Genomic DNA, 26,500 nt, shown 5'->3' on the forward strand with positions numbered 1-26,500 from the left:
TGTTGGAGTTGAGCATGTAGTGTTAGTGTGTGTGGACTCACAGGCGATGCGGACGTGGGCCTTGCGGCTCTTGGTGGTTCCCGCTGAGCTCCAGGCCACACACTGACACCAGAAATCCTCCAGACCAAAGAGTTCCTCCACCTGCTGACGGGTGATCTCGATACTGGCCTCCCGAACCACCAAACCTACAGCGAGAGAGCGAGAGAGCGAGAGAGCGAGAGAGCGAGAGAGAGAGAGAGAGAGAGAGAGAGAGAGAGAGAGAGAGAGAGGAGAGAGAGAGAGAGAGAGAGAGAGCGAGAGCGAGAGCGAGAGCGAGAGCGAGAGCGAGAGCGAGAGCGAGAGCGAGAGCGAGAGAGAGAGAGAGAGAGAAATATCATTATTTTAATTATTATAAAAGAATACAGTCAGGTCAAATAAATATTGATAAATACAGGTGAACGGTGTAGGAGTTACAACCGTTTGTATATGTGCCTCACACTTTATAAGGGACCAAAAGTAATGGGACAATCGGCTGCTCAGCTGTTCCATGGCCAGGTGTGTGTTATTCCCTCATTAATCCCATTTACAAGGAGCAGATAATAGTTTCAGAGTTCATTTCAAGTGTGCTATCTGCATTTGAAAAACTGTTGCTGTCAACTCTCTGACGGACAGATGATCAACAGAAACTGACCAATGAGATCATCAGGGCGGGCTTTAGCCGATGACGGACAGATGATCAACAGAAACTGACCAATGAGATCATCAGGGCGGGCTTTAGCCGATGACGGACAGATGATCAACAGAAACTGACCAATGAGATCATCAGGGCGGGCTTTAGCCGATGACGGACAGATGATCAACAGAAACTGACCAATGAGATCATCAGGGCGGGCTTTAGCCGATGACGGACAGATGATCAACAGAAACTGACCAATGAGATCATCAGGGCGGGCTTTAGCCGATGACGGACAGATGATCAACAGAAACTGACCAATGAGATCATCAGGGCGGGCTTTAGCCGATGACGGACAGATGATCAACAGAAACTGACCAATGAGATCATCAGGGCGGGCTTTAGCCGATGACGGACAGATGATCAACAGAAACTGACCAATGAGATCATCAGGGCGGGCTTTAGCCGATGACGGACAGATGATCAACAGAAACTGACCAATGAGAACATCAGGGCGGGCTTTAGCCGATGATGGACAGATGATCAACAGAAACTGACCAATGAGATCATCAGGGCGGGCTTTAGCCGATGATGGACAGATGATCAACAGTACCGTAATCATCTCGTCATCAAAGGCTCTTGGGTTGAGTTTGCTCTAATCCTAAACGGAGAGCTTGTTCGTATCTGCGTCACCTTCACTATTTCTCTCAGAAATGATGATCGTGTTGTTAAGTGCTCTGAGTATCCTTAAATTATTTTACAACACTGACAAATATAGTCTACACTCATCTTTTTCTTCAAACGTTACTTATTCAGTGCAGACAGGGTTGCCAAGTTTTTACAACAAACCCCACCAACTACGAGCCCAAAACAAGCCCGATAGCTTCTCGGGGGTTTCTCCAGGGGGAAAAAAATGGCGTTTGTGGGTTAAATGTGTTATTTTGGCAAGATTTTTGCTAAAATTGGCATTCCTGGGTCTATATATCCCATAATAGTCGCTTCAACCCGCGGACATGGAAAACAACCGGCGGGAAAACCGCAGACTTGGCAACACAGTGCAGTTGAGCTCTGTTGACATTTGACGACTAACGTTATGCGTCGCTCCACTGCTCTGATTGGTTGTTGGTCTGTCCAATCGAGGTCTTTCCTGGTTGGGTTGAAACGCTCCATAATCACAGCCCAATGAGCATCAGACTCATATTCTGACTAGACTAGAGTATGACCACATCAGGCTATATAAGTCCCATCATTGCTCTTTACACTTGGATCATTCTTTATACTTCACACGCCGCCTCAGAACTGCACACGAGAGGCTGAGGTGTAGATCGTGTGTGATTTACGGACTCGCACACGCGTGTGGAGCTCATGTGTGTTTGCGGATCGGCTGCCAGGATGATTGAGCTGTTTAGAGTCTTTGTAGCTGCATTTGGACGGTCATGGCAGCCCGAATCCTGTTTGCTAAACTCTGATTATTGTTCATCTGGCCGCTGGCCGCTAAACAAATGAGCGTGCCCACGGCAGCAGCCTTCGGCCCGCATTACAAACCATGTCTTCATTCTTTACGCCGCTAGCCGTGCATTTCATCATTTATCGCGTACGTCTGACGAGAGGTTTTGCTAATGGAATCAGGAACATTACACACAGTCTGCGTGTCTGGATGAGTGTGTAAGAGGAGACGTCGATGCAGCTGTCACGCGCTCACACACACTGGAATGACTTCTCATGGTGCACTGAACTGGTCCAAACGTGTGTGTGAGTGTGTGTGTGTGTGTGTGTGTGTGTGTGTGTGTGTGTGTGTGTGTGTGTGTGTGTGTGTGTGTGTGTGTGTGTGAGAGAGAGAGAGAGAGCCGGAGCCCAACGGGCCCCGGAGGTCGTTTTCCGGGCACAGGTTCTGATTGGGTTGCATCGCCAGTAGCAGAAGCCTGAGCCATAAAGCCACAGTAATCCTTATGCAAATGTGCTCTCCTCCAGCTTCTCCTCCAGCTTCTCCTCCATACTAATGGCTTGTTGCTTCATCTGCAGACACTGAACACCACATGTGCTCCACTCCCTCACAAACTCAAGCTGAACCCATGGGCGTCGGAAGCAAATAAAAAGTGGGAGGGTTCTCTTGCTCAGGTGTTTTTTTTTACTGAAGTAATGTTAGATTCCATTTACATTTAAGGGGTGGTTGCTTCCCTTTTCTAACTGTAGTTAGTGTGTAATGTTGCTGCTTGAGCATAAACAGTATCTGCAAAGTTACAGCGCTGAAAGTTCACTGCAAACGGAGATATTGTCTTTTAAAGTTACGCAGTTTATTGCCTACAAAAATGGCCGGTTTGGACTACAACGAGCTTCTTTCTGGGTTGGGGACATCATAAACCCTCGCTAGTCTCCGCAGATGTGACTTCTGGCCGTAATGGGAAGGGGCGTGGCCTTAACCTGGAACATTAAGTTCTTTACACTGTGAAGCTGCTTTGAAACAATTGTCATTGTAAAAGCACTATATAAATAAAGTTGATTGATTGATTGATTGATTGATTAACCTGTTCTTGGCACTTCAGCCAATAAAAATACAGGAAGCTACAGACCATTCTAAGACCAATCTAAGACCATTGCATTTCTCAGAGGGATGGGCTTCATAGAAGCAGGAAGCGAACGAGCTGTTCAAAGCACAGACAGCAGTGTGGATTAAAGGGAGAATAGAAGAAAAATACGCGTTTAAAAAAAATAAAAAGATATTAAGACATGTTATACTGCGGCCCATAAACACAACCAAGCAGGGGCGTAGCACCAAATTTTGGGCCCTGGGTACAAACCATCTTGCTGGGCCCCCGTACCATGTATGTGTATGTATAGAAAACTGACTTCTAAGGCCCCCCCTGCCTCGGGCCCTGGTTACTCAGTACCCTTTATCCCCCCAGTCCCACGCCCCTGCAACCAAGCCTAGAAAAAAAACACACAGAACCGGTGTCATGACAAATCCTGTCCCCCTGTGAAATCGTGTCCGCTGGTAGCGGTTTTAAATGCCTGATCAAAAGTTGTTATACATGGTTCTGGACAATTAATTGTTTGAAAATAACTAAATAATAAACTAATAAACTATGAATTCATTGCCATAATAAGTACACACGCAAAACATTTATTTAAAATATTTAATTGATTGCTATAATGGGAGTAAAAACATGTTCTGAATTATATACTTATATAAGCACTTATAGCTTCAGTTATATACTACTAATATATGAAACATATGCTTTGTAAGACATTAAAGACTATTTTAACACAATTTAAACAGCAAAAATCAAAACGCGATTGTGTAAGAATTGTAATCAGGCTCTAAACAGATTACCTATTAAAATTTCTTTCAGCCAATAGAATCGCTCTTGGGGTCCTTGCGGACACGATTTCACAGGGGGACAGGATTTTTCATGACACCGGCGCTTTAAATACAAATAACGAATCCGCCTTTCGCCGAACTCACTCTACTCCCTTTTCGCATCACACATCAAATTCCAAAAGCATTTCTTTCAATAAAAATTGTGGAAAAAACGTGAAAATAAAGCGTCTAACGTGTTTAATAATAAGTGTTTCTCGGTTAGGGGTAAACAGACATGAGCTGAATTAGAGACGATAAAAGTGACTGGGTCCAATCGTTGGTTGTAAAAAGTGGGTTGGTCTCGTCCCACACACACACACACACACACACACACACACACACACACACACACACACACACACACACACACACACACACACACACACACGCACAATGGTTCCGATGCCCAAGGCTGATCCGGGTTTACACAGGTAAAACGCAAATATCAGGGATTATTTTAATCAATAGGAATTCATAAAGAAATATACATTTTACTTAGGCATGTATATATAACAAATAATACATTAAAAAGCAGTTTTATTATATTATATAATATATATATATATATATATATATATATATATATATATATATATATATATATATATATATATATATATATTTATAATAACTATATAATATAAATTATAGTAGAATTCATAGAGAATCCTATGTATTACTATTTCTTTCAAAATTATTAAACATAATAAAAAAAAAATATAATAATAAATATTATTTTCATATTGAAATATGATTTTAAATGACTTTTTAAATTATATTTAATACTTTTTTAATATATCACTATTATTTATATATTCAATATTATATATATTATATATAATTTAAATTTAGGAATCTATAATTATTGAACTATAATTTAAGAAATTATAATTAAAAAAATAAATGTTTTAATAATAATTAGTTATTTGTATTCTCTCTCCAACACAGGTGCTGGCGCTGAAATGACATTTTTAATGCTCTGAATACAGTCAGCTCACATCTCACACACATTCCCTCTGTCCTCCGAAGCCAACACACACTCCAACTTGGCATTATATTCACACCAAAATTGCATTATATTGGAAGCTACAGTGCAGAAGGGCTTTATTGGAAACGCAGCCGAATTATTCCCGAGGCCGTCATCTAGCATTTACCCAACTATTGGCAAACTCTCATTTCAGACGTCGTCAAAGCCTGTCCTGGAAACGATCACATGACACACGAGGCGTTTGATTCGGGTCGATCCCGTGGGAACGACCCCTCTGCCCACTGACCCGAGCACGATTGACCTTGTTATGAGTCGTTATGGCATCAATAATTAAAACTGAGAGATGCTGGAGCTTCAGAGCACAATGTGAACGCCACAACATTACCTACACTGCAAAAAAAAGCTTAGTATTTTTGTCTTGTTTCTAGTCCAAACATCTACAAATTCTTAAAACAAGAAGTATTTACTAGACAAGCAAAAGTAATTGTCTTGTTTTGGGGAAAAATAACTTAAAATGAAGAGAGTTTTTGCTTAAAAATGCTGTTTCATGCATACTGAGCTTTCCACTGTTAAAGACTTGGATTCCCATCCTAAACATAGACAAAGTTTCAAACACTAAGTTGGATGTTTGATGGAGTATTTCTGTGTCAAAAATACTCCTTTCGGTTTCTCGAGTATGGGTCGGCCTGACGTCAACGGGTCGGAGTGTAAATTAAAATAAGCTGATAACATCACTGTTTTCTCCAGTACGACTGTACAGCCAAATCTAATTTTGTCGCAATATTATCCTGTTTGACACTGTGAAGCTGCATTGACACAATCGTGATTGTAAAAAGCGCTATATAAATAAAGTTGATTGATTGATTGATTGATAGATTGTCCTTGTATGGGCCGTACGGGCTCTTCTCCCGGTAGGGTGCGCGCGCGTGACTAGAGCGAGAGAGGAAATGCACACCCATAAACACTCTCAGATGCAGATCCAGTCGTCCGTGAACACTTCTGTCGCTCCGCGCTCCACTTTATTCCTATGGGTGACGTCAAGCGACTTTAACGCGCCCGCACAGCATTCTCGTAAGGCAGCGCTGCATTTGAACCGATTTAAACGCAGAAATGATGCGAAGCTTTAGCTCCCCCCACACGATACGCCTCTTGATTCTTTAGCTCCGCCCACACGATACGCCTCGTCATTCTTTAGCTCCGCCCACACGATACGCCTCGTGATTCTTTAGCTCCGCCCACACGATACGCCTCGTCATTCTTTAGCTCCCCCCACACGATACGCCTCTTGATTCTTTAGCTCCGCCCACACGATACGCCTCGTCATTCTTTAGCTCCGCCCACACGATACGCCTCGTGATTCTTTAGCTCCGCCCACACGATACGCCTCGTCATTCTTTAGCTCCGCCCACACGATACGCCTCTTGATTCTTTAGCTCCGCCCACACGATACGCCTCGTCATTCTTTAGCTCCGCCCACACGATACGCCTCGTGATTCTTTAGCTCCGCCCACACGATACGCCTCGTCATTCTTTAGCTCCGCCCACACGATACGCCTCTTGATTCTTTAGCTCCACCCACACGATACGCCTCGTGATTCTTTAGCTCCGCCCACACGATACGCCTCTTGATTCTTTAGCTCCGCCCACACGAAACGCCTCATCATTCTTTAGCTCCGCCCACACGATACGCCTCGTGATTCTTTAGCTCCACCCACACGATACGCCTCGTCATTCTTTAGCTCCGCCCACACGATACGCCTCGTGATTCTTTAGCTCCACCCACACGATACACCTTGTGATTCTTTAGCTCCGCCCACACGATACGCCTCTTAATTTAGCTCCGCCCACACGATACGTCTCGTCATTCTTTAGCTCCGCCCACACAATACGCCTCGTCATTCTTTTGCTCCGCCCACACAATACGCCTCCAGCCGCTCGGTTTTGTTTTCGGAAAGACTTGGTACAGCCTATCTTTCTTTTATAAATATAATAAAACTAAAGACTTTTCGGAGATATGAAGGATGCAATACTACTCTATAGGTACTCAAGATTGACATGAGATTGACTGAGCCCCCCCCCCCCCCCCCCCCCAAAAAAATAAATAAGCTAAATAATCTGCTAGTGGGGTAAGAAAAATAATCTTGTTTTCTGTTTGAATTAAGATTATTTTTCTCACCCCATTAGCAGATTATTTATCATCATCATCATCATCATCATGTGTTCTCCTGCATCGATCTGCAGGAGATGGACAGCTGGCGAGGGCGTCTCGATTAACGCTCCACGTCATCACTCCAGCCTGTGGTGTGCATTACAGCGCTGTAGCGACATATAATTAACTTCGCCTGCTTTGTAGCAATCAATGGCTCTGGCCTCTGGAGATTAACATCAGGATGGTCAGAAGATCCTCACCTGACCTCCATTACCCTCACTCGCTTGTTTACATGCAGAGAGATGAGATTCACACGCGTGTGCTTCATTCGGAAAATATAGCATAAGAGGAGGGATACAATTAATATGACAGATGCAAAATGCCAATAATTCAGGATATTTGGGATATCTCAATGGCAAAATGTGAACAGAATTTTTTTACAGTAGCATATTTCATTATAACAACCTCGCCCACGTCCCGCCTCTTTGCCCATTTTCTGTTATTTTGGAAAAGATGGCGACTACTTTACGCTTTAAAACTGCTCTTCAGAATCCTATGGGAGACGTCACGGACACGACCATATTTTATACAGTCTATGGTTACAATACAAACAACCAGTGTTGCCACAGTTACTTTGAAAATGCTATCTGATTACTCCTTTAAAAAGTAACTTAGTTACTTAACAGATTACTTGATTTTAAAGGTAACTACGATAGATTACAAGTTACTTTATTAGTTACATTCAGCAACACCCCTGCGCCTCAACAACCGTTTGTGCCAACACTCACTTTATTGGAAGTGCGTTTTTAACAGTAACATCAACAATGTATCTCCTGACATTTTAAATTGAAATTGAAAAATATTTCCTGAAAAAATATTCTCCCCGAGACGCAAGAAGAACGCAAAAAAATAATAATAATAATAATAATAATTAAAAAAAAAAAAAAATATATATATATATATATATATATATATATATATTTTTTTTTTTTTTTACTAGGGAAAATGACTAAAATAGTAACTCAGTGACTTGGATAAATTACTTTAATCTGATTACTGGTTTGGAAATAGTTACTCATTACTGGAAAACACGTTACTGGGATCACTGCAAACAACATACAACAAACACTGTCATAATTCATCAACAGTAGATCATAAGGAATAATTTGGCATAAATGTGCAGCCATATCTTGATTACTTTTTTCAGGCCCCCAAAAAAGGGTCATTACACTCAAAAAAAAAAAAAAAAAAAACATGGTTCAAAACAACTCAAGTTGGGTTGAAAATGGACAAATCCAGCTGTTGGGTTGTTTTAACCCAGTGAATGGGTTATTTCAGCCCAGCAGTTGGGTTAAATGTTTGACCCAACCTGCTATGTAGTTTTATTCAACTCTACTATTGTTTAAAAATGACCCATAAATAACCCAAAACAGGTTGGAAATTAAAAATTAGATAATTATAGAGGCAACAAAAGGTTAATATTTATTAATAAGCAATTTAATAAATGTTTATTGTTTAATTATTATTCATTCATCTTATCAATAATTTTCATTTGTTAAACATATTATTTGTTAAACATTTTTTAAACATAAATGTTAATTTCTGACATACTTTGGGTTCATTTTTAAGCCAGCCAGTCATTTTTAGACAATAGTTGAGTTAGGTAAAACTACCCAGCAGGTTGGGTCAAACATTTAACCCAAACATTGAGCTTAAATAACCCATTCACTGGGTATAAAACAACCCAGCTGCTGGGTATGTCCATTTTCAACCCAAGTTGGGTTGTTTTTAACCCAACATTTTTTTGAGTGCAAGCTTTTTAATCATTTAATCCTTATTATGACCCTAAATTTGGCCGTTTTATTCGCACACACTCCCTACAGTTCACATACGTCTATTTTTAGTCGCAAATGTAAATGAAATACTCAATCCCTAAAGCTTTATGACGACCTTATATTTGGAAAGAAAACCCTGAATTTAAGTGAGATTGACGCTGATGGCGAAAGCCTGAGATTGGAGCGTTGCTATTTACGAGCGGCATAATTAAACACGGCGGGTGAAAAACACGCCTCAGAAGAAGCCATCCATCTCGCTTCAACCAGTGTCATTCCTAAGTGCAATAGCTCACGCCAAATAAACGGGCCAGAATTAAAATTGGCCGACACCCATGCAAAATAATTCAGACGGAGTCGCTATAAATAGATGCGATCCTGAAAAGCCCATCAGTAACGTGAGTTCAGAGGCGCGGATGAGTGTTTAAGAGGCCGGATCAATAGGAGAACATTTGAGTAGGTGTTTCTCCTCAAAGCGACTCCATTGCCTTGCAGAGAAATCCATTTGCAGTGAGCTAATGATCTGCTGCTCGTTCTCCGCAGTAAGCAAAGTCTTTCTTTATTTATTTTGGGGACAGCAGGCTGGAGCCGAGTGGCTGGCAAAGATAACTACTCGTCTCTGCTTGAGCCCGGCATAAAATGTCTGTTAATCCGCCTCTCTGACCAAACACACAACCAAAACGAGAGCGAGAGAGACCGATAACAACAGGGTGTGTGTGTGAGTGTGTGTGTGAGGGGGGGGATTGTGACCATCAGATCAAGTTTCCGTCAGCTCAGATAGCTATTGACCAGCCCGACCGGCCTCTATCTGCGGTTCTTTTCTGTCAATCAGGGGAAATTAGAGAGGAGAGGAGCAGAAGAGAAAGAGAGAGAACTGAGGATACCAACACAACACACATTATTTCTGCAGTGTAACCACAACTACAGCTGTCAAAGTGTGCACTAATGCCATTGAAATATATATATTTTTAAATATAGTAATAATTTACTGCAATTTTACTTTGATATTTTTTGAACAGTCAAATTATCTCAAAAAAGTGAACTCAAAATATTTTAATAATATATAAAATAATCATGGACATTATTTTTAATAACTTTTTAACAATTAAATAACATTTTTTAATGATTACACAATGTAATCACACATTACATTTGGCTGAGAAATGACCCCGAGCGATCATTTTAAGTCATTATTGTGTTACATGAGAAAAGCATGAAATGGACAAAAACAATTAAGTAGTTTAATTTGATTTAAGTAATTCATTACGCCATCAACGGTCATGAGGTGAGCAAATTATTTCTGGGTGGACTTTTAATGTGTTTTTTTTTTAAAAATATGACAATTTACAAAATAATACTCAAAAAAAAAAAAGAAACAAACGATTGGATGGATGGATGGATGGATGGATGGATGGATGGATGGATGAGTGGATGGATGGACTGCTCAGTGGATGGAGGGATGGATGGATGGATGGACTGCTCAGTGGATGGAGAGATGGATGGATGGATGGATGGACTGCTCAGTGGATGGAGGGATGGATGGATGGATGGACTGCTCAGTGGATGGAGGGATGGATGGATGGATGGACTGCTCAGTGGATGGATGGATGGATGGACTGCTCAGTGGATGGATGGATGGATGGACTGCTCAGTGGATGGATGGATGGATGGATGGACTGCTCAGTGGATGGAGGGATGGATGGATGGATGGACTGCTCAGTGGATGGATGGATGGATGGATGGATTGTTCTGTGGATGGATGGATGGGTGGACTGTTCAGTGGATGGATGGATGGATGGATGGATGGATGGATGGATGGATGGACTGCTCAGTGGATGGATGGATGGATGGATGGATGGATGGACTGCTCAGTGGATGGATGGATGGATGGATGGTTCTGTGGATGGATGGATAGATGGATGGATGGACTGTTCAGTGGATGGATGGATGGATGGATGGATGGATGGATGGATGGACTGCTCAGTGGATGGATGGATGGATGGATGGATGGATGGACTGCTCAGTGGATGGATGGATGGATGGATGGATGGATTGATGGATAGATGGACTGCTCAGTGGATGGATGGATGGATGGATGGATGGATGGATGGACTGCTCAGTGGATGGATGGATGGACTGCTCAGTGGATGGATGGATGGATGGATAGATGGACTGCTCAGTGGATGGATGGATGGATGGATGGATGGATGGATGGATGGACTGCTCAGTGGATGGATGGATGGATGGATGGACTGCTCAGTGGATGGATGGATGAATTGCTCAATTGATAGATGGATGGATGGATGGATGGATGGATGGATGGATGGATGGATGGACGGATGGACTGCTCAGTGGATGGATGGATGGATGGACTGCTCAGTGGATGGATGGATGGACTGCTCAGTGGATGGATGGATGGACTGCTCAGTGGATGGATGGATGAATTGCTCAATTGATAGATGGATGGATGGATGGATGGATGGATGGATGGATGGATGGATGGATGGATGGATGGACTGCTCAGTGGATGGATGGATGGATGGACTGCTCAGTGGATGGATGGATGAATTGCTCAATTGATAGATGGATGGATGGATGGATGGACGGATGGATGGATGGATGGATGGACTGCTCAATTGATGGATGGATGGAACAAATGACAGACAGACAAACATCCTTTTTATTCTGGAAAAAGGACAAATGTGTGTGTGTGTGTGTGTGTGTGTGTGTGTGTGTGTGTGTGTGTGTGTGTGTGTGAGAGAGAGAGAGAGAGGGGGGGAGGGTGTACATCACTCCAGCTTTATTCTCTCTCTCTCTCTCTCTCTCACACACACACACACACACTGTCTCTCACACTTGTTTCTCTAGAAGTGAACTTTTTCCCCTTGTAGTCTGAGATGAAGTCGCTGTGAGACGGAGCTCGTGGAGTTTTATATTTGCGCTCCGGCCGTTCGGGGCCGAGGGCCGATTCTCAGAGTTAACCTTCTCTCGCCTGAGCTGAAGCTAAACCCCAACACACAGATGAAGGTTTGATTTCCTCTCACAGTTTTCCCATTAAATTCAATTTGCATGTGTCTAAGATGTTATTGTGTGTCTTCTGTGAATCACAATGGTCAGTGTGTGTGTGTGTGTGTGTGTGTGTGTGTGTGTGAGAATCAAACACCCCGAGGACTCTGGAGCCATTACAGACGACACGGCTGCTTTGATTGGCTGCATTCAGCTGCCAAAAAAGGGAAATTGAGTTGTCGCCGCGAGCACAGGTAGCAATCACACTCTTTGGCGTTCAGTGCCGCGTCCCTATTGAACGGCTGGATATTAAACCCCCACAGACACACACACACACACATGCACACGCCAGTATTGTCCAGCTCATTTCCAGCCCAGCATCCCTACGATCCTCCGGCTGAAGTCAATAAACGCCGGATTCAAACAGGAGAGCAAGGGCTGCGTTCACACAGGGCATTAAATGACAATAAATGACATCTCAGACCAGCTAAACTCCACTGACAACTAAAGAAATGTGTGAAATTAGGGATGGCCGATATATATACACACATGCTCGCACACACACACACGCACACACACACACGCACGCACGCACGCGCACGCGCACACGCACACGCACACGCACACGCACGCACACACACACACACACACACACACACACACACACACACACAAAGTACAGGCCAAAAGTTTGGACACATTACTATTTGTAATGTTTTTGAAAGAAGTTTCTTCTGCTCATCAAGCCTGCATTTATCTGATCAAAAATACAGAAATCTTTTTTAATATTGTGAAATATTAAAATACACACGCACACTGATGTCAAAATGTCTATCGCATGAACACTGTCGGTTATGGCTTAAGTGTACGTAAATAATGGGTAATAACTGGATATGTGTCACAAAAATATTACATCCATGCATTCAGCAGCCCAATTAAATACCTGTCTGTCATTAATGTTTATCAAAATACTACAGATGTTAAATAAATGTATAGGCCTACATATTAAATAAATATGTATTAGTATCTGAATTTTTTTTATTTATTTACTATTGTTTTTGTCATTTGCTTAGGGTATTTTTTTTTATTTTATATATATATATATATATATATATATATATATATATATATATATATATATATATATATATATATATATATATATATATATATATATATATATATATATATATATATAAATAACTCATCATTTCACATCTTACATACAGCCTATCATATTATATTTCTCATATTAGCCTATTATATTCTATTATAATAAATATAATTATATTGCCCAACCCTTGCTCACCTGCTCAAAAGGGTTTGAAAGGTTGAAAGGGTTTTAAATCTTCTAAATCAAGTAAATGACTCAAAATCAAGTAATTTAAGCATGCCAAAGTCAACTTTAAACATATACAATGTAATTTCCAAACTGCAAAATTGTAGCCAGTGAAAATGCTGAGTGGCTAATAACTTTGGAAAACCACAATCTACAGTGGCTGGTGAGCAAAAAAGTTAATGTCAAGCCCTGTATATATAATATTTTTCCCTGTGTGAACGTACAGTTGCTGTTTCGATTGAAACTGAGTTCTAAAGGCTGCAGACTCGCTGAATGTCGTCATCACAGGAAACAGCGGCGCTAAAGTAAAGAGCCAAACATGATAAAATGAGCCGAGAGAGACGACGAACTAAAGCGCGAGAGAAAAGCTGGAGCAGAGATTTACAGGCAGAAACACAGACGAGACACAACAGTTGAAAGCCACCTCCTGAAGCGCTCAGTAACTGCACACGTCTCATGTTCAAGATCTTTCTGCCTCGCGTCCCACGAGTGATTGTTACCAAGGGTTTGTGTGAAAGAAGTGTGTCAGACAGAAGATCTCGGCATCAAAACCTGGAGTCCTAATGATGTCCGTGTCCCAGACGCCAAACACAAAACAAACCCGACGGCCGCCGTCTTACGCTGGCTTTACAGGCTTCTCTTAGCGGCCCTCTGAGTTTAACAAGGCTGAGAAATCCCACTCATTACAGGCTGGAGGAGGAAAGTGAGGGACGTTGTGAAAAGTCTCCTCTGAATTATTCATTTGCGTGATTTTCCCCACTTTAAGACTCGACCGCCTGAGGGACGAGAGCTGCTGTGTGAGGGTTGCATGATATATCAAAATAAAACGCGGTTTGGTATGATTGTCAAACTCACATTCTGCCATTAAATAAAGTAGATATACACCGGATTCAGAGCGCATGTGTGTTAATGACAGAGATGGACAAATTACACAACTTCATTACTTGAGTAACATTAAAAATACAGGAGTATTTGTTTTCAAAAGTACATTTCTTTCTTTTCTTTTTTATGTCAGCACATTATTTTATTATAGTTGTATAAATACACATTATGCCATCATGGTTTAAGCCAGTCAGTGACGCTCCATCTGACACACTAGCAGACGACTAACTTAAACTCGTTTAAATACTTGTAGAAAAGTTATAAAGCTGCTGTCACTTTAAGGCCGAATGCACGGATCCAATACACTGATACACATCTGATATTCTCACACTGTTCACCTTCACTGAAGACAGAATCAACTTTGTTTATGTGAATACTCCACTAAATGAGCATTTGGACATCCGTCTTCTTCCATTTTGCTCTAAACTATAAATCAGTGTTTAATAAATGCTGTGAAATCATTGAACTTCACGAGACTCTACAAGAGTGATTCCTGAAAGGCTTTCTGCAAAAACCCAAACACCTTTTAAAGAAGAAAAAAATCATCCGCTGACTTTCAAAGCTGCGACAGAAACGACTTTCGACTTCGAGGACCTTGGTAGAAATGTAGTGGAGTAAAGAGGACAATATTTGTCTTTCAGATGGAGTGAAGTTAAACTCATAAGTTTACAGAAAAAATAATACTCCAGTAAAGCACAGAGACTCAAACAGTGAACTTAAGTACAGGACTCGAGGAAATGTGTTTAGTTACTGTCCAGCTCTGGTAAATGAACATACAGAGCCACGCTTCATTCTGAAACACGCAGCGCATATTTTAACAAGTTTGAAAATTAAGATTTTTTTTGTTGTAATTTTACAGAAAATTTTAATTATTTGTATTACATGATTTTGTTTTATTTGACAGTACAATAGTATCATTACTTTATATTTCTTATTTTGGTTAATATTTTATTTAATAATATTTTTTTTTAAATCACAATAAAATATTCTAAAATTATATAATAATAAAATACATTTTTTTTAGAATAGTATTACTATAATATATGTATTATATAATTCAATCATAAATCATAATAAAATAATATTATGCAATTATAGTAAAAAAAAACATTTGAGACATGATTTTTTATGGCAGTATTACAATACATTTAATATTGTGTTTAATATATAATTTAATAATAATAACAAAATCATTATAATTATTATAATTTTATAGTCATATCAAATTGGCCAAAAACAGTATTAATGTGGCATATGAGACTCAAAATATTCAGTGATTCGTTTTTTTAATTTATTATTTTAAAACACCCCACTCATAATAATTCCTTCTCTGGTCAGTCATCTGGTGAAATTTCCTGGATCTTATTTTTTCTAATTTCATGCAGCACTAATGCTACGCTTTCTCATTCATATTAGTGTGCTTTCCTCTTTGCTCAGTCCTCCCAATCCCAATTTTGATCCCAATTCCAGTCCCAATCCCGATCTTGATCCCAATCCCAATCTTGATCCCAATCCTGATCCAAATCCCGATCTTGATCCCAATCCCAATCTTGATCCCAATCCTGATCCAAATCCCAATCTTGATCCCAATCCCAATCTTGATCCCCATCCCAATCCCGATCCCTATCTTGATACCCATCCCGATCCTAATCTTGATCCCCATCCCAATTCCGATCCTAATCTTGATCCCTATCCCAATCCTAATCTTGATCCCCATCCCAATCCTAATCTTGATTCCTATCCCAATCCCGATCCTAATCTTGATCCCCATCCCAATCCCGATCCTAATCTTGATCCCTATCCCAATCCCGATCCTAATCTTGATCCCCATCCCAATCTCAATCCCCATCCCAATCCCGATCCGCCACTAACCGGAGGTCTCATCCACGCGCTCCTCCACTGTGTGCTCCTTCTGATGGACCCACTCGCTGTTGCACTTGAAGTAGATCTGCGTGGCGGGTGTGGCCTTGCAGTACAGGTTGACGGGCTTGTTCTTGACGATGTACGCCTCCTCTGGCTCCATCAGGAAGTGCGGGAGAGGCTCGGGCGGGTCCGAGGGGAACGTCTCCGGGAGTTCGCCCAATCCCAGATAGTCATCATCTACAGAGGGACGAGAAGATGAGAAGGAGTGAGTCTCAAACACAGAGGGATCATGGGTGTTTTATAGGGATTGCTCATGAACACGTGTTTGCCTGCGAGGCTGGATGGGATGTGAGCTACTGTTCACAACGGATAAAGAGAAACAGATGCAGATCCTGTAATCTAATGCAGCTTCTGCATGTAAGGAAGGAAATATATTACAACAGGCGTCTGGTCCCGTTTTACACCAAACAAAGGCACTTTCAAAACAGATAGAACGACAGAGCGATAGACAGAACGATAAATAGAACAACACAACAATAGATATAATGATGGATGGATGGATGGATGGATGGATGGATGGATGGAATGACAAAGATAGATAGATAGATAGATAGACAGACAGACAGACAGACAGACAGACAGACAGACAGACAGACAGACAGACAGACAGACAGACAGACAGACAGACAGACAGACAGACAGACAGACAGACAGACAGATAGATAGATAGATAGATAGATAGATAGATAGATAGATAGATAGATAGATAGATAGATAGATAGATAGATAGATGGATAGATGGATAGATGGATGGATGGATGGATGGATGGATGGATGGATGGATGGATGGATGGATGGATGGATGGATGGAATGACAAAAAGATAGATAGATAGATAGATAGATAGATAGATAGATAGATAGATAGATAGATAGATAGATAGATAGATAGATAGATAGATAGATAGATAGATAGATAGATAGATAGATAGATAGATAGATAGATAGATGGATGGATGGATGGATGGATGGATGGATGGATGGATGGATGGATGGATGGATGGATGGATGGATGGATGGAATGACAAAAAGATAGATAGATAGATAGATAGATAGATAGATAGATAGATAGATAGATAGATAGATAGATAGATAGATAGATAGATAGATAGATAGATAGATAGATGGATGGATGGATGGATGGATGGATGGATGGATGGATGGATGGAACTACGGACGGACGATGGATGGATAGATCTCTAGATGACATTTCTACCCGTGAACAGGTTTAGCGTTTACGTTCCCGCTCGCAGTGTTTGGAGCCTGAGACTAAAGATGTAAGATTTCATTTTCCCACAAACCTGCGGCTGTCTCCTTCTGGTTTATTTCATTCCACAGATATCTGTCTGCAGACGGGTAAGCGTCCCCTGTAATTACGGCTGGCTTTCATCAGAGCCATGCCTCACCGGTGTCTTCCTCATCAAACACAAACCTATATTTATCTGACGCTGGCGGAGCAACGGGGTTCACGGAGAAAAGTAAACGGGAAAAGGCCATCGACATTCCCTTTGAGGACTACCAAACGCCACTCGAGACCGAATCGGCTCAGTGTGTCCCGTCTTCGGAGCATTCGCTCGGTGTGCTGGAGGGTTGTGAGTGTGTTTTCAAGTAATTTCACACCTGAGCCACTTAGTAAATTTGTTCAAATGCAGAAAAGCAAAAGAGTTACTAGAAGCATTTCAAAGCATAATTGCATAATATCACACTGCAGGACGAGCTCGGCTCTTCTGTGGAGGGCTGCAAGAGTTCATTCCCATCGGACATCAAGACTATCTGCACTGCAAAAAATGCTCTTCTTACTTCGTCATTTCGTCTCGTTTCTAGTCTAAATAACTAACAATTCTTAAATCAAGATGCATTTACTAGAAAAGTAAAACGACATAAGATATTTGTTCTTGTTTTGTTGAAAATAAAATCTAAATGAAGAGAGTTTTTGCTTAAAACAGGCAAAATGATCTGCCAATGGGGTGAGAAAAATAATCTTTTTTCTCGTTTCCGTCCCAATCAGAAATAAGATTATTCTTCTCACCCCATTGGCAGATCATTTTGCCTGTTTTAAGCAAAAACTCACTTCATTTTGATATTATTTTTAGGAAAACAAGGAAATATGTCATTTTACTGATCTATTAAATGCATCTTGATTTAAGAATTTGTAGATATTTGGACTAAAAACAAGAAAAAAATTACTAAATAAGAAGAGTTTTTTTTAGTGTGACTTCATAACGTTCACTTTTAGGCTTAAGTTATGTCTAAAGAGAAACCAAAATTGAAATCATATTGTTATTATTTATCGGTTTTGATGTGAGTGGGAGAATGAGTGAGCATATGTGAATGTCGTATACTTGTATGTAAATGTTTTAGGATGTATTTAGAAAAGCCCAACCAGGGACAGGAGTTGAGAATTAGCACTAGCTGTAAACTCTATACGCTGCGCATCAGTTGCAGTACTTGTATTGAGCTATGTTGGACTGCATTGTCCCTGTTAAATAAGAAATAAAATACCGAATCGGCTCTATGCGTCCCATGTTTGCCAGTTGTGTTCAATGATCTGCCCCATGACTCCCCGTCCTTCCACCAGAGGGAAGCGCGAGGCCATTTGCAGAGCCGTTCGTCACCTGCAAATACGGTTTCTATTCTTAACAACCGACCGCCAGACATCAATTATTTACACAGGAGAATGAATCCTGAGAGAGACAGAAAGGACATCAGAGATCCCTTGTCTCTCGCCCATCCGATTCGGGACCTTTTTGGGACATCACATTGAAATCAGCCACGATATAACACTGCTAAAATGCTTTTCTTACTCAGTATTTTTGTCTTGTTTCTAGTCCAAACATCTACAAATTCTTAAAACAAGAAGTATTTACTAGACAAGCAAAAGTAATTGTCTTGTTTTGGGAAAAATAACTCTAAATGAAGAGAGTTTTTGCTTAAAATAAGATAAATAATCTGCCAATGGGGTGAGAAAAATAATCTTAATTCAAACAGAAAACAAGATTATTTATCTTTTTTTAAGCAAAAACTCTCTTTCATTTTGAGTTATTTTTTCCCAAAACAAGACAATATTTTTTACATCTCTAGTAAATGTTTCTTATTGTAAGAACTTGACTAGAAACAAGACAAAAATACTAAGTAAGAACAGCGTTTTTAGCAGTGAACGTGTTTATGGACTTTGTGCTAAGTGTTTGGGGAACTCAGAGATGGAGGTGAACCGGTGAGACTGCATTAGCACATGGAGCCCCAGGGGCTTCTGGGTAGAAAGTGAGGCTGCTTTTCATCACATGTCGGCCCTAAATCACACCTGTCCCTAATCTTCTGCTAACTGAAGGGGAGCCGTAACCTCGGCTTGACCCCTCCCTCCGCCACTGTACACATCTGTGACATACTGGATAAAATAACAGGAAGTTGAGGTCATTTTTAAAGGTGGTAACTAGATTTAAAGGGTGTGTCTAATGCTATGTCATGCTTTCTGCCTTATTTACACTGTTAAAGAGTTGATTCTCATGACAAACATGGACAAAACGTCAAAACACGAGTTGGACACATGACTGAGTATTTCTGTGTCAAATACACAGTATTGGCACTTCTACATTTACATTTGCGCATTTGGCAGACGCTTTTATCGAAAGCGACTTACATTGCATTTTAAGGTACACATTTTACATTTTTGTCAATTCTTGCTTTCCCTGGGAATCGAACCCATGACCTTGGCGTTGCTAGCACCACGCTCTACTGTTTGAGCTACAGGAAAGGTGACATTGACTTCTCCTGGATGAACACACACACACACACACACACACACACACACACACACACACACACACCAACGAGCATCGTTCAGGTTATGGGAGCCGTCGGCGGTGCTGACACGAGATCAACAATGTCACTAAAGAAGTGTGTGTGTGTGTGTGTGTCTTTAGCTCCTCCCACTGCACGCCTCCACGGACTCGGCTGTTTTCAGAAAGAATGGGTTCAGTGTATCTGTCTTTTATAATTATAATAAACTAAAGACTCTTGTGAGATATTAAGGATCAACACGACTCTACAGATACTCAAGATTAACACGACACTGGCACAAACTGTGTGTGTTATGTATTCTTTAATTTTTTAGTAAAGAAAACAACTTGCAAAAAACTGTGCTAGATTGTTTATGAGCATTTAATCAAACCCCAAATCCTGAGCAGCAGTAATACTGATATTTGACTCAGTGAAACCCACTAATTATTAATTGGACATTGGTGTCTTTTATCATATTGCAGCCTCTTGTGAATGCTTTTTGGCGATCTTTAACAAAAATGAACTTTTAAAAACGGGAACAGGACATTAACATTTGGCCTCTATTATAGTGGCACAGCGCATTACAACAACACAGGGAAGCGTACAGAAAGCCTCCCAAAAGACGGTATCTGAGCAAACCAGGGCAGGTTTATCAGCTCAATAATTAGCCATGGACCAGAACCAGGACCCGGTGCGACGGCCAGCCCTGCTGAGCATGATCACAATCTCAGTCACACACACATGCATCCAAACACACACACATTTCTTGAACGCTGTCCCCGTGCCAAACCACTGACAGTCATGTAACGCTCGCAGACACAGAGAGAGCCAGCGTTTCAGACCTTGACCCAAAAACTCCCTAACACAACTAGGAAAGTCACGGAGTGTGTCTCGCGGCAGGCCTGAGAGATCAGACAGTGCCGTCCCTGCATGCAAGATCCAATTCGTCAGCAGAAATAATAAATAAAAGAGAATAAAAGAAGCAAACATCACTTGAGAAATGGAAAAACATGACAAAAAAATGCCCTCACACCAACAAGCCTCCCATAGACGAGATCTCTAGTGGACAAAAGAGAGAGAATAGAGTTCACATTCACTCCTGCATAAAAGCCCACAATATATGCAGCACATGTGGCGCCCGTCACACCTGCCTCCCTTCAAGGCAAGAAACTACAGGCAAAACCATTTTTTTTTTTTTTGTATAATTCACCTGATGTATAATATTTTATTCCACTTGTAGGAGAATAAGACTATATAATGAGACTAGTATAAGACCAGGGGCTGGTTGCATAAAACACTTATGCTGCGTTCACACCGCACGCGAATGACGCAAATAAATCACGCAAAGTTGTATGCGTGAACCTTTTGAATCCATTCGCTTCATTCGCGTGTGAAATTCGCTTCATTCGCGTGTGACATTCACTAGACAACAGACGCGAATTTGCATCACGGGAGGGGGTTCTGCCAGGCAGCGGCAGTCGGCAGAAGGACTATCCGAGTTAAGGCTGCTCTCGCCGGGGTTGATGAGCGCTGAGCGCCGCTGATCGCCTGGGTCTCACACCTCCGAAACGCCAGATCAAATTTTCAAATAGGAGCTCTCTTAATAAATAAATCACATATTTGAGCTTTAAACAACTACATTCTCGCCTGAAAAACTATTAAAACTACATTTTGTGACACGATACAGTAGTATTTTTTAATTACTCTGGCCTCTGGGTTTCCCATCCGTCACTTCACCACGCGACAGCAGTAAGCAGGCTCCTCATTGGTTAACGCGGCGTGAATATCCGCCAAATTTCAGATTTTTTCTTGAGCAATTCATGTGAATCACGTGTTCAAAACGCTCAATTCGCGTGATCCTTGCTGCCTGATTCGCGCGAATCGCGCCGCAGAATGCCTATTCGCGTCTCTGCATTGACTTAACATGTAAATCACTCGCGCGAATCGCGTCATTCGCATGCGGTGTGAACGCAGCATTAGGCCGTGTGTCCACCAAAACGTTTTTGCACGCTACTGGCAGGCATTTTCAATTGTTTTCAATTAGAGCGCTGCGTTTTTAGAACGCCTGGAGCGCACCAAGGCACTGAGCGAGTGTTTCACGCTCACGCGCTGAGCGCTCAGCGTTTTTTACTGCTCGCCGAGAGTTAAAGAATGTTCAACTTTGAGTAAAACGCAGCGCTCATCACTGTCACTCTTCACCCAGCTGTCCAATCACAGTGGAGGAGGGGCGGGACAAACACAACACAGACCAACTGCAACATTCTGCGCGTCGTCATCAGATGACAACAAGCAATAATAACGGAACAAAATGATTTAAAACAAAAGCCAGAGCAAAAACTTTACATTGGATCTGCAGTTTATATAGAATCAATACAGAAACAAACTACCTGTGAAATTAGAAAGACCTCCGCGGATTTTCCGTATCATAACAAGCAAAGAGTCTCAACGGAAGGGAAAAAAACGCTGCCTACCAAAATGCTCTCAAGCGCTCACAGCGAGGCGTTTTCAGCTGAGCGCCTAGCGTGTTCAGCTGCCTAAAAACTGCCTAAAAACTGCCTAAAAGCTCACTGAAGGGTTCTTTAATATTGAGTCATGAACCCTAGAGTTCTATACAGAGCTCCACTGAAGGGTTCTTTAATATTGAGTCATGAGCCCTAGAGTTCTATATAGAGCTCCACTGAAGGGTTCTTTAATATTGAGTCACGAACCCTAGAGTTCTATATAGAGCTCCACTGAAGGGTTCTTTGATATTGAGTCACGAACCCTAGAGTTCTATATAGAGCTCCACTGAAGGGTTCTTTGATATTGAGTCACGAACCCTAGAGTTCTATATAGAGCTCCACTGAAGGGTTCTTTAATATTGAGTCATGAACCCTAGAGTTCTATATAGAGCTCCACTGAAGGGTTCTTTAATATTGAGTCATGAACCCTAGAGTTCTATATAGAGCTCCACTGAAGGGTTCTTTAATATTGAGTCATAAGCCCAAGAGTTCTATATAGAGCTCCACTGAAGGGTTCTTTAATATCGAGTCATAAGCCCAAGAGTTCTATATAGAGCTCCACTGAAGGGTTCTTTAATATTGAGTCATAAGCCCAAGAGTTCTATATAGAGCTCCACTGAAGGGTTCTTTAATATCGAGTCATAAGCCCAAGAGTTCTATATAGAGCTCCACTGAAGGGTTCTTTAATATCGAGTCATAAGCCCAAGAGTTCTATATAGAGCTCCACTGAAGGGTTCTTTAATATTGAGTCATAAGCCCAAGAGTTCTATATAGAGCTCCACTGAAGGGTTCTTTAATATTGAGTCATAAGCCCAAGAGTTCTATATAGAGCTCCACTGAAGGGTTCTTTAATATCGAGTCATAAGCCCAAGAGTTCTATATAGAGCTCCACTGAAGGGTTCTTTAATATTGAGTCATGAGCCCTAGAGTTCTATATAGAGCTCCACTGAAGGGTTCTTTAATATTGAGTCATGAACCCTAGAGTTCTATATAGAGCTCCACTGAAGGGTTCTTTAATATTGAGTCATGAACCCTAGAGTTCTATATAGAGCTCCACTGAAGGGTTCTTTAATATTGAGTCATGAACCCTAGAGTTCTATATAGAGCTCCACTGAAGGGTTCTTTAATATCGAGTCATAAGCCCAAGAGTTCTATATAGAGCTCCACTGAAGGGTTCTTTAATATCGAGTCATAAGCCCAAGAGTTCTATATAGAGCTCCACTGAAGGGTTCTTTAATATTGAGTCATGAACCCTAGAGTTCTATATAGAGCTCCACTGGAGGGTTCTTTAATATCGAGTCATAAGCCCAAGAGTTCTATATAGAGCTCCACTGAAGGGTTCTTTAATATTGAGTCATGAGCCCTAGAGTTCTATATAGAGCTCCACTGAAGGGTTCTTTAATATCGAGTCATAAGCCCTAGAGTTCTATATAGAGCTCCACTGAAGGGTTCTTTAATATTGAGTCATGAACCCTAGAGTTCTCTATAGAGCTCCACTGAAGGGTTCTTTGATATCGAGTCACGAACCCTAGAGTTCTATATAGAGCTCCACTGAAGGGTTCTTTAATATTGAGTCATGAACCCTAGAGTTCTATATAGAGCTCCACTGAAGGGTTCTTTAATATCGAGTCACGAACCCTAGAGTTCTATATAGAGCTCCACTGAAGGGTTCTTAAATATTGAGTCATGAACCCTAGAGTTCTATATAGAGCTCCACTGAAGGGTTCTTTAATATTGAGTCACGAACCCTAGAGTTCTATATAGAGCTCCACTGAAGGGTTCTTTAATATTGAGTCATGAACCCTAGAGTTCTATATAGAGCTCCACTGAAGGGTTCTTTAATATTGAGTCATGAGCCCTAGAGTTCTATATAGAGCTCCACTGAAGGGTTCTTTAATATTGAGTCATGAACCCTAGAGTTCTATATAGAGCTCCACTGAAGGGTTCTTTAATATTGAGTCATGAGCCCTAGAGTTCTATATAGAGCTCCACTGAAGGGTTCTTTAATATTGAGTCACGAACCCTAGAGTTCTATATAGAGCTCCACTGAAGGGTTCTTTAATATTGAGTCATGAACCCTAGAGTTCTATATAGAGCTCCACTGAAGGGTTCTTTAATATTGAGTCATGAGCCCTAGAGTTCTATATAGAGCTCCACTGAAGGGTTCTTTAATATTGAGTCACGAACCCTAGAGTTCTATATAGAGTTCCACTGAAGGGTTCTTTAATATTGAGTCATGAACCCTAGAGTTCTATATAGAGCTCCACTGAAGGGTTCTTTAATATTGAGTCACGAACCCTAGAGTTCTATATAGAGCTCCACTGAAGGGTTCTTTAATATTGAGTCATTAGCCCTAGAGTTCTATATAGAGCTCCACTGAAGGGTTCTTTAATATTGAGTCATGAACCCTAGAGTTCTATATAGAGCTCCACTGAAGGGTTCTTTAATATTGAGTCATGAACCCTTGAGTTCTACATAGAGCTCCACTGAAGGGTTCTTTAATATTGAGTCATGAACCCTAGAGTTCTATATAGAGCTCCACTGACGGGTTCCTTAATATTGAATCATGAACCCTAGAGTTCTATATAGAGCTCCACTGAATGGTTCTTTAATATTGAGTCATGAACCCTAGACTTCTATATAGAGCTCACTGAACTGAAGAGTTCTTTAATATTGAGTCATGAGCCCTAGAGTTCTATATAGAGCTCACTGAACTGAAGAGTTCTTTAATATTGAGTCATGAACCCTAGAGTTCTATATAGAGCTCACTGAACTGAAGAGTTCTTTAATACTGAGTCATGAACCCTAGAGTTCTATATAGAGCTCACTGAACTGAAGAGTTCTTTAATATTGAGTCATGAACCCTAGAGTTCTATATAGAGCTCCACTGAAGGGTTCTTTAATAATGAGTCACGAAAACTAGAGTTCTATATAGAGCTCCACTGAAGGGTTCTTTAATATTGAGTCATGAGCCCTAGAGTTCTATATAGAGCCCCACTGAAGGGTTCTTTAATATTGAGTCACGAACCCTAGAGTTCTATATAGAGCTCCACTGAAGGGTTCTTTAATAATGTATTCTGTATTTTCTGCTGGGGTGGAGAGTTGACCCTCAACAGAAGGTTGTGTGTTTGTTCCAGAGTTTTGCGGGGGCTCGTGTTTGGCTCCGCCCCGTCTGCATGCCGTCACGCTGGGGGGAACCTTCACGCCAGACTGCCATGCTTTGATGCTGGTGCTCAGGGATATCATTTGAGTCACAGTTATCACGGTCACATCTAGTAAACTCAACCACGCCTTCCCCTCGAAAAAACAGGCCTGCTGGATTTCTACAGAATTGTAAACAAAAATAAAACCGTATAAAAGTGTCTGACCTTGAATCATCTGAGATTGTCTTTTAATTGCCTGAGTTTTTTCCTTTAGCAGTCACACCGCACAGTCGCCGCATGGCCTTTATCACCTCTGGAAACTAGAACAACACGCTTAAGGCAATTAGTGTTTCATCCACTCTGATGCAAAGTTTCACTGAAATCACTCGCCTGATCTTAATCAGAAATTGCCCCCAAATTGCTACCATACGACACAAGATTAAAATTTAATTTCAAACATTTCCACAGAGGATCCTAGAATATGCAAAAGTGTGTCCACGGGATCATATGCCATAGTACTGTAAGAACCAAACAGGCTTTTCTGAATATCCACATGTGAATTTGGATTATGATGTTTACTTTATTGTTTATGCACAAACCAAATTAAAACAAATCCGGAGGGGAACCAACAGAGTTTTGGCATCGCTGAGCAGTTAAGAAACATCAAATGCATTAGTAACTAGGCACGTTTAAGTTTGTTTATTATTATGCATATTTTGTGCATACAATACTGTTCAATTTTTTTAAGTGAGTTTGAAAGAGTCTTTTCTGCTCACCAAGGTTGTGTTTACTTTTTAAATACAGTAAAATTATTTTTAAAATTATTCTCTGTGTGAATATATAGTAAAGTGTGATTTATTCCTGTCATCATAATCATCATTACTCCAGTCTTCAGAGTCACATGATCCTTCAGAAACTGAAGCAAACACTGAACCATTGCTGCTTTATATTT

The 26,500-nt window shown here is 41.0% G+C and overlaps 1 protein-coding gene across 2 annotated transcripts in view; it reads right to left on the minus strand.

Annotated features, from left to right (window-relative positions):
* unc5cb (unc-5 netrin receptor Cb) overlaps positions 1-26,500 on the minus strand; it is a 313,489-nt gene that overhangs the window by 144,089 nt on the left and 142,900 nt on the right. For both annotated transcript variants that reach the window (XM_067433972.1, XM_067433973.1), the window contains exons 2-3: positions 16,079-16,306; positions 42-185 (exon numbers count right to left, since the gene is read on the minus strand). In XM_067433972.1, the coding sequence (XP_067290073.1) occupies positions 42-185; positions 16,079-16,306 (372 nt within the window). The remainder of the gene's footprint in view (positions 1-41; positions 186-16,078; positions 16,307-26,500) is intronic.

This window comes from Pseudorasbora parva, chromosome 23, assembly GCF_024679245.1.
Source record: "Pseudorasbora parva isolate DD20220531a chromosome 23, ASM2467924v1, whole genome shotgun sequence".
In the NCBI taxonomy this organism is placed as follows: Eukaryota; Metazoa; Chordata; class Actinopteri; order Cypriniformes; family Gobionidae; genus Pseudorasbora; species Pseudorasbora parva.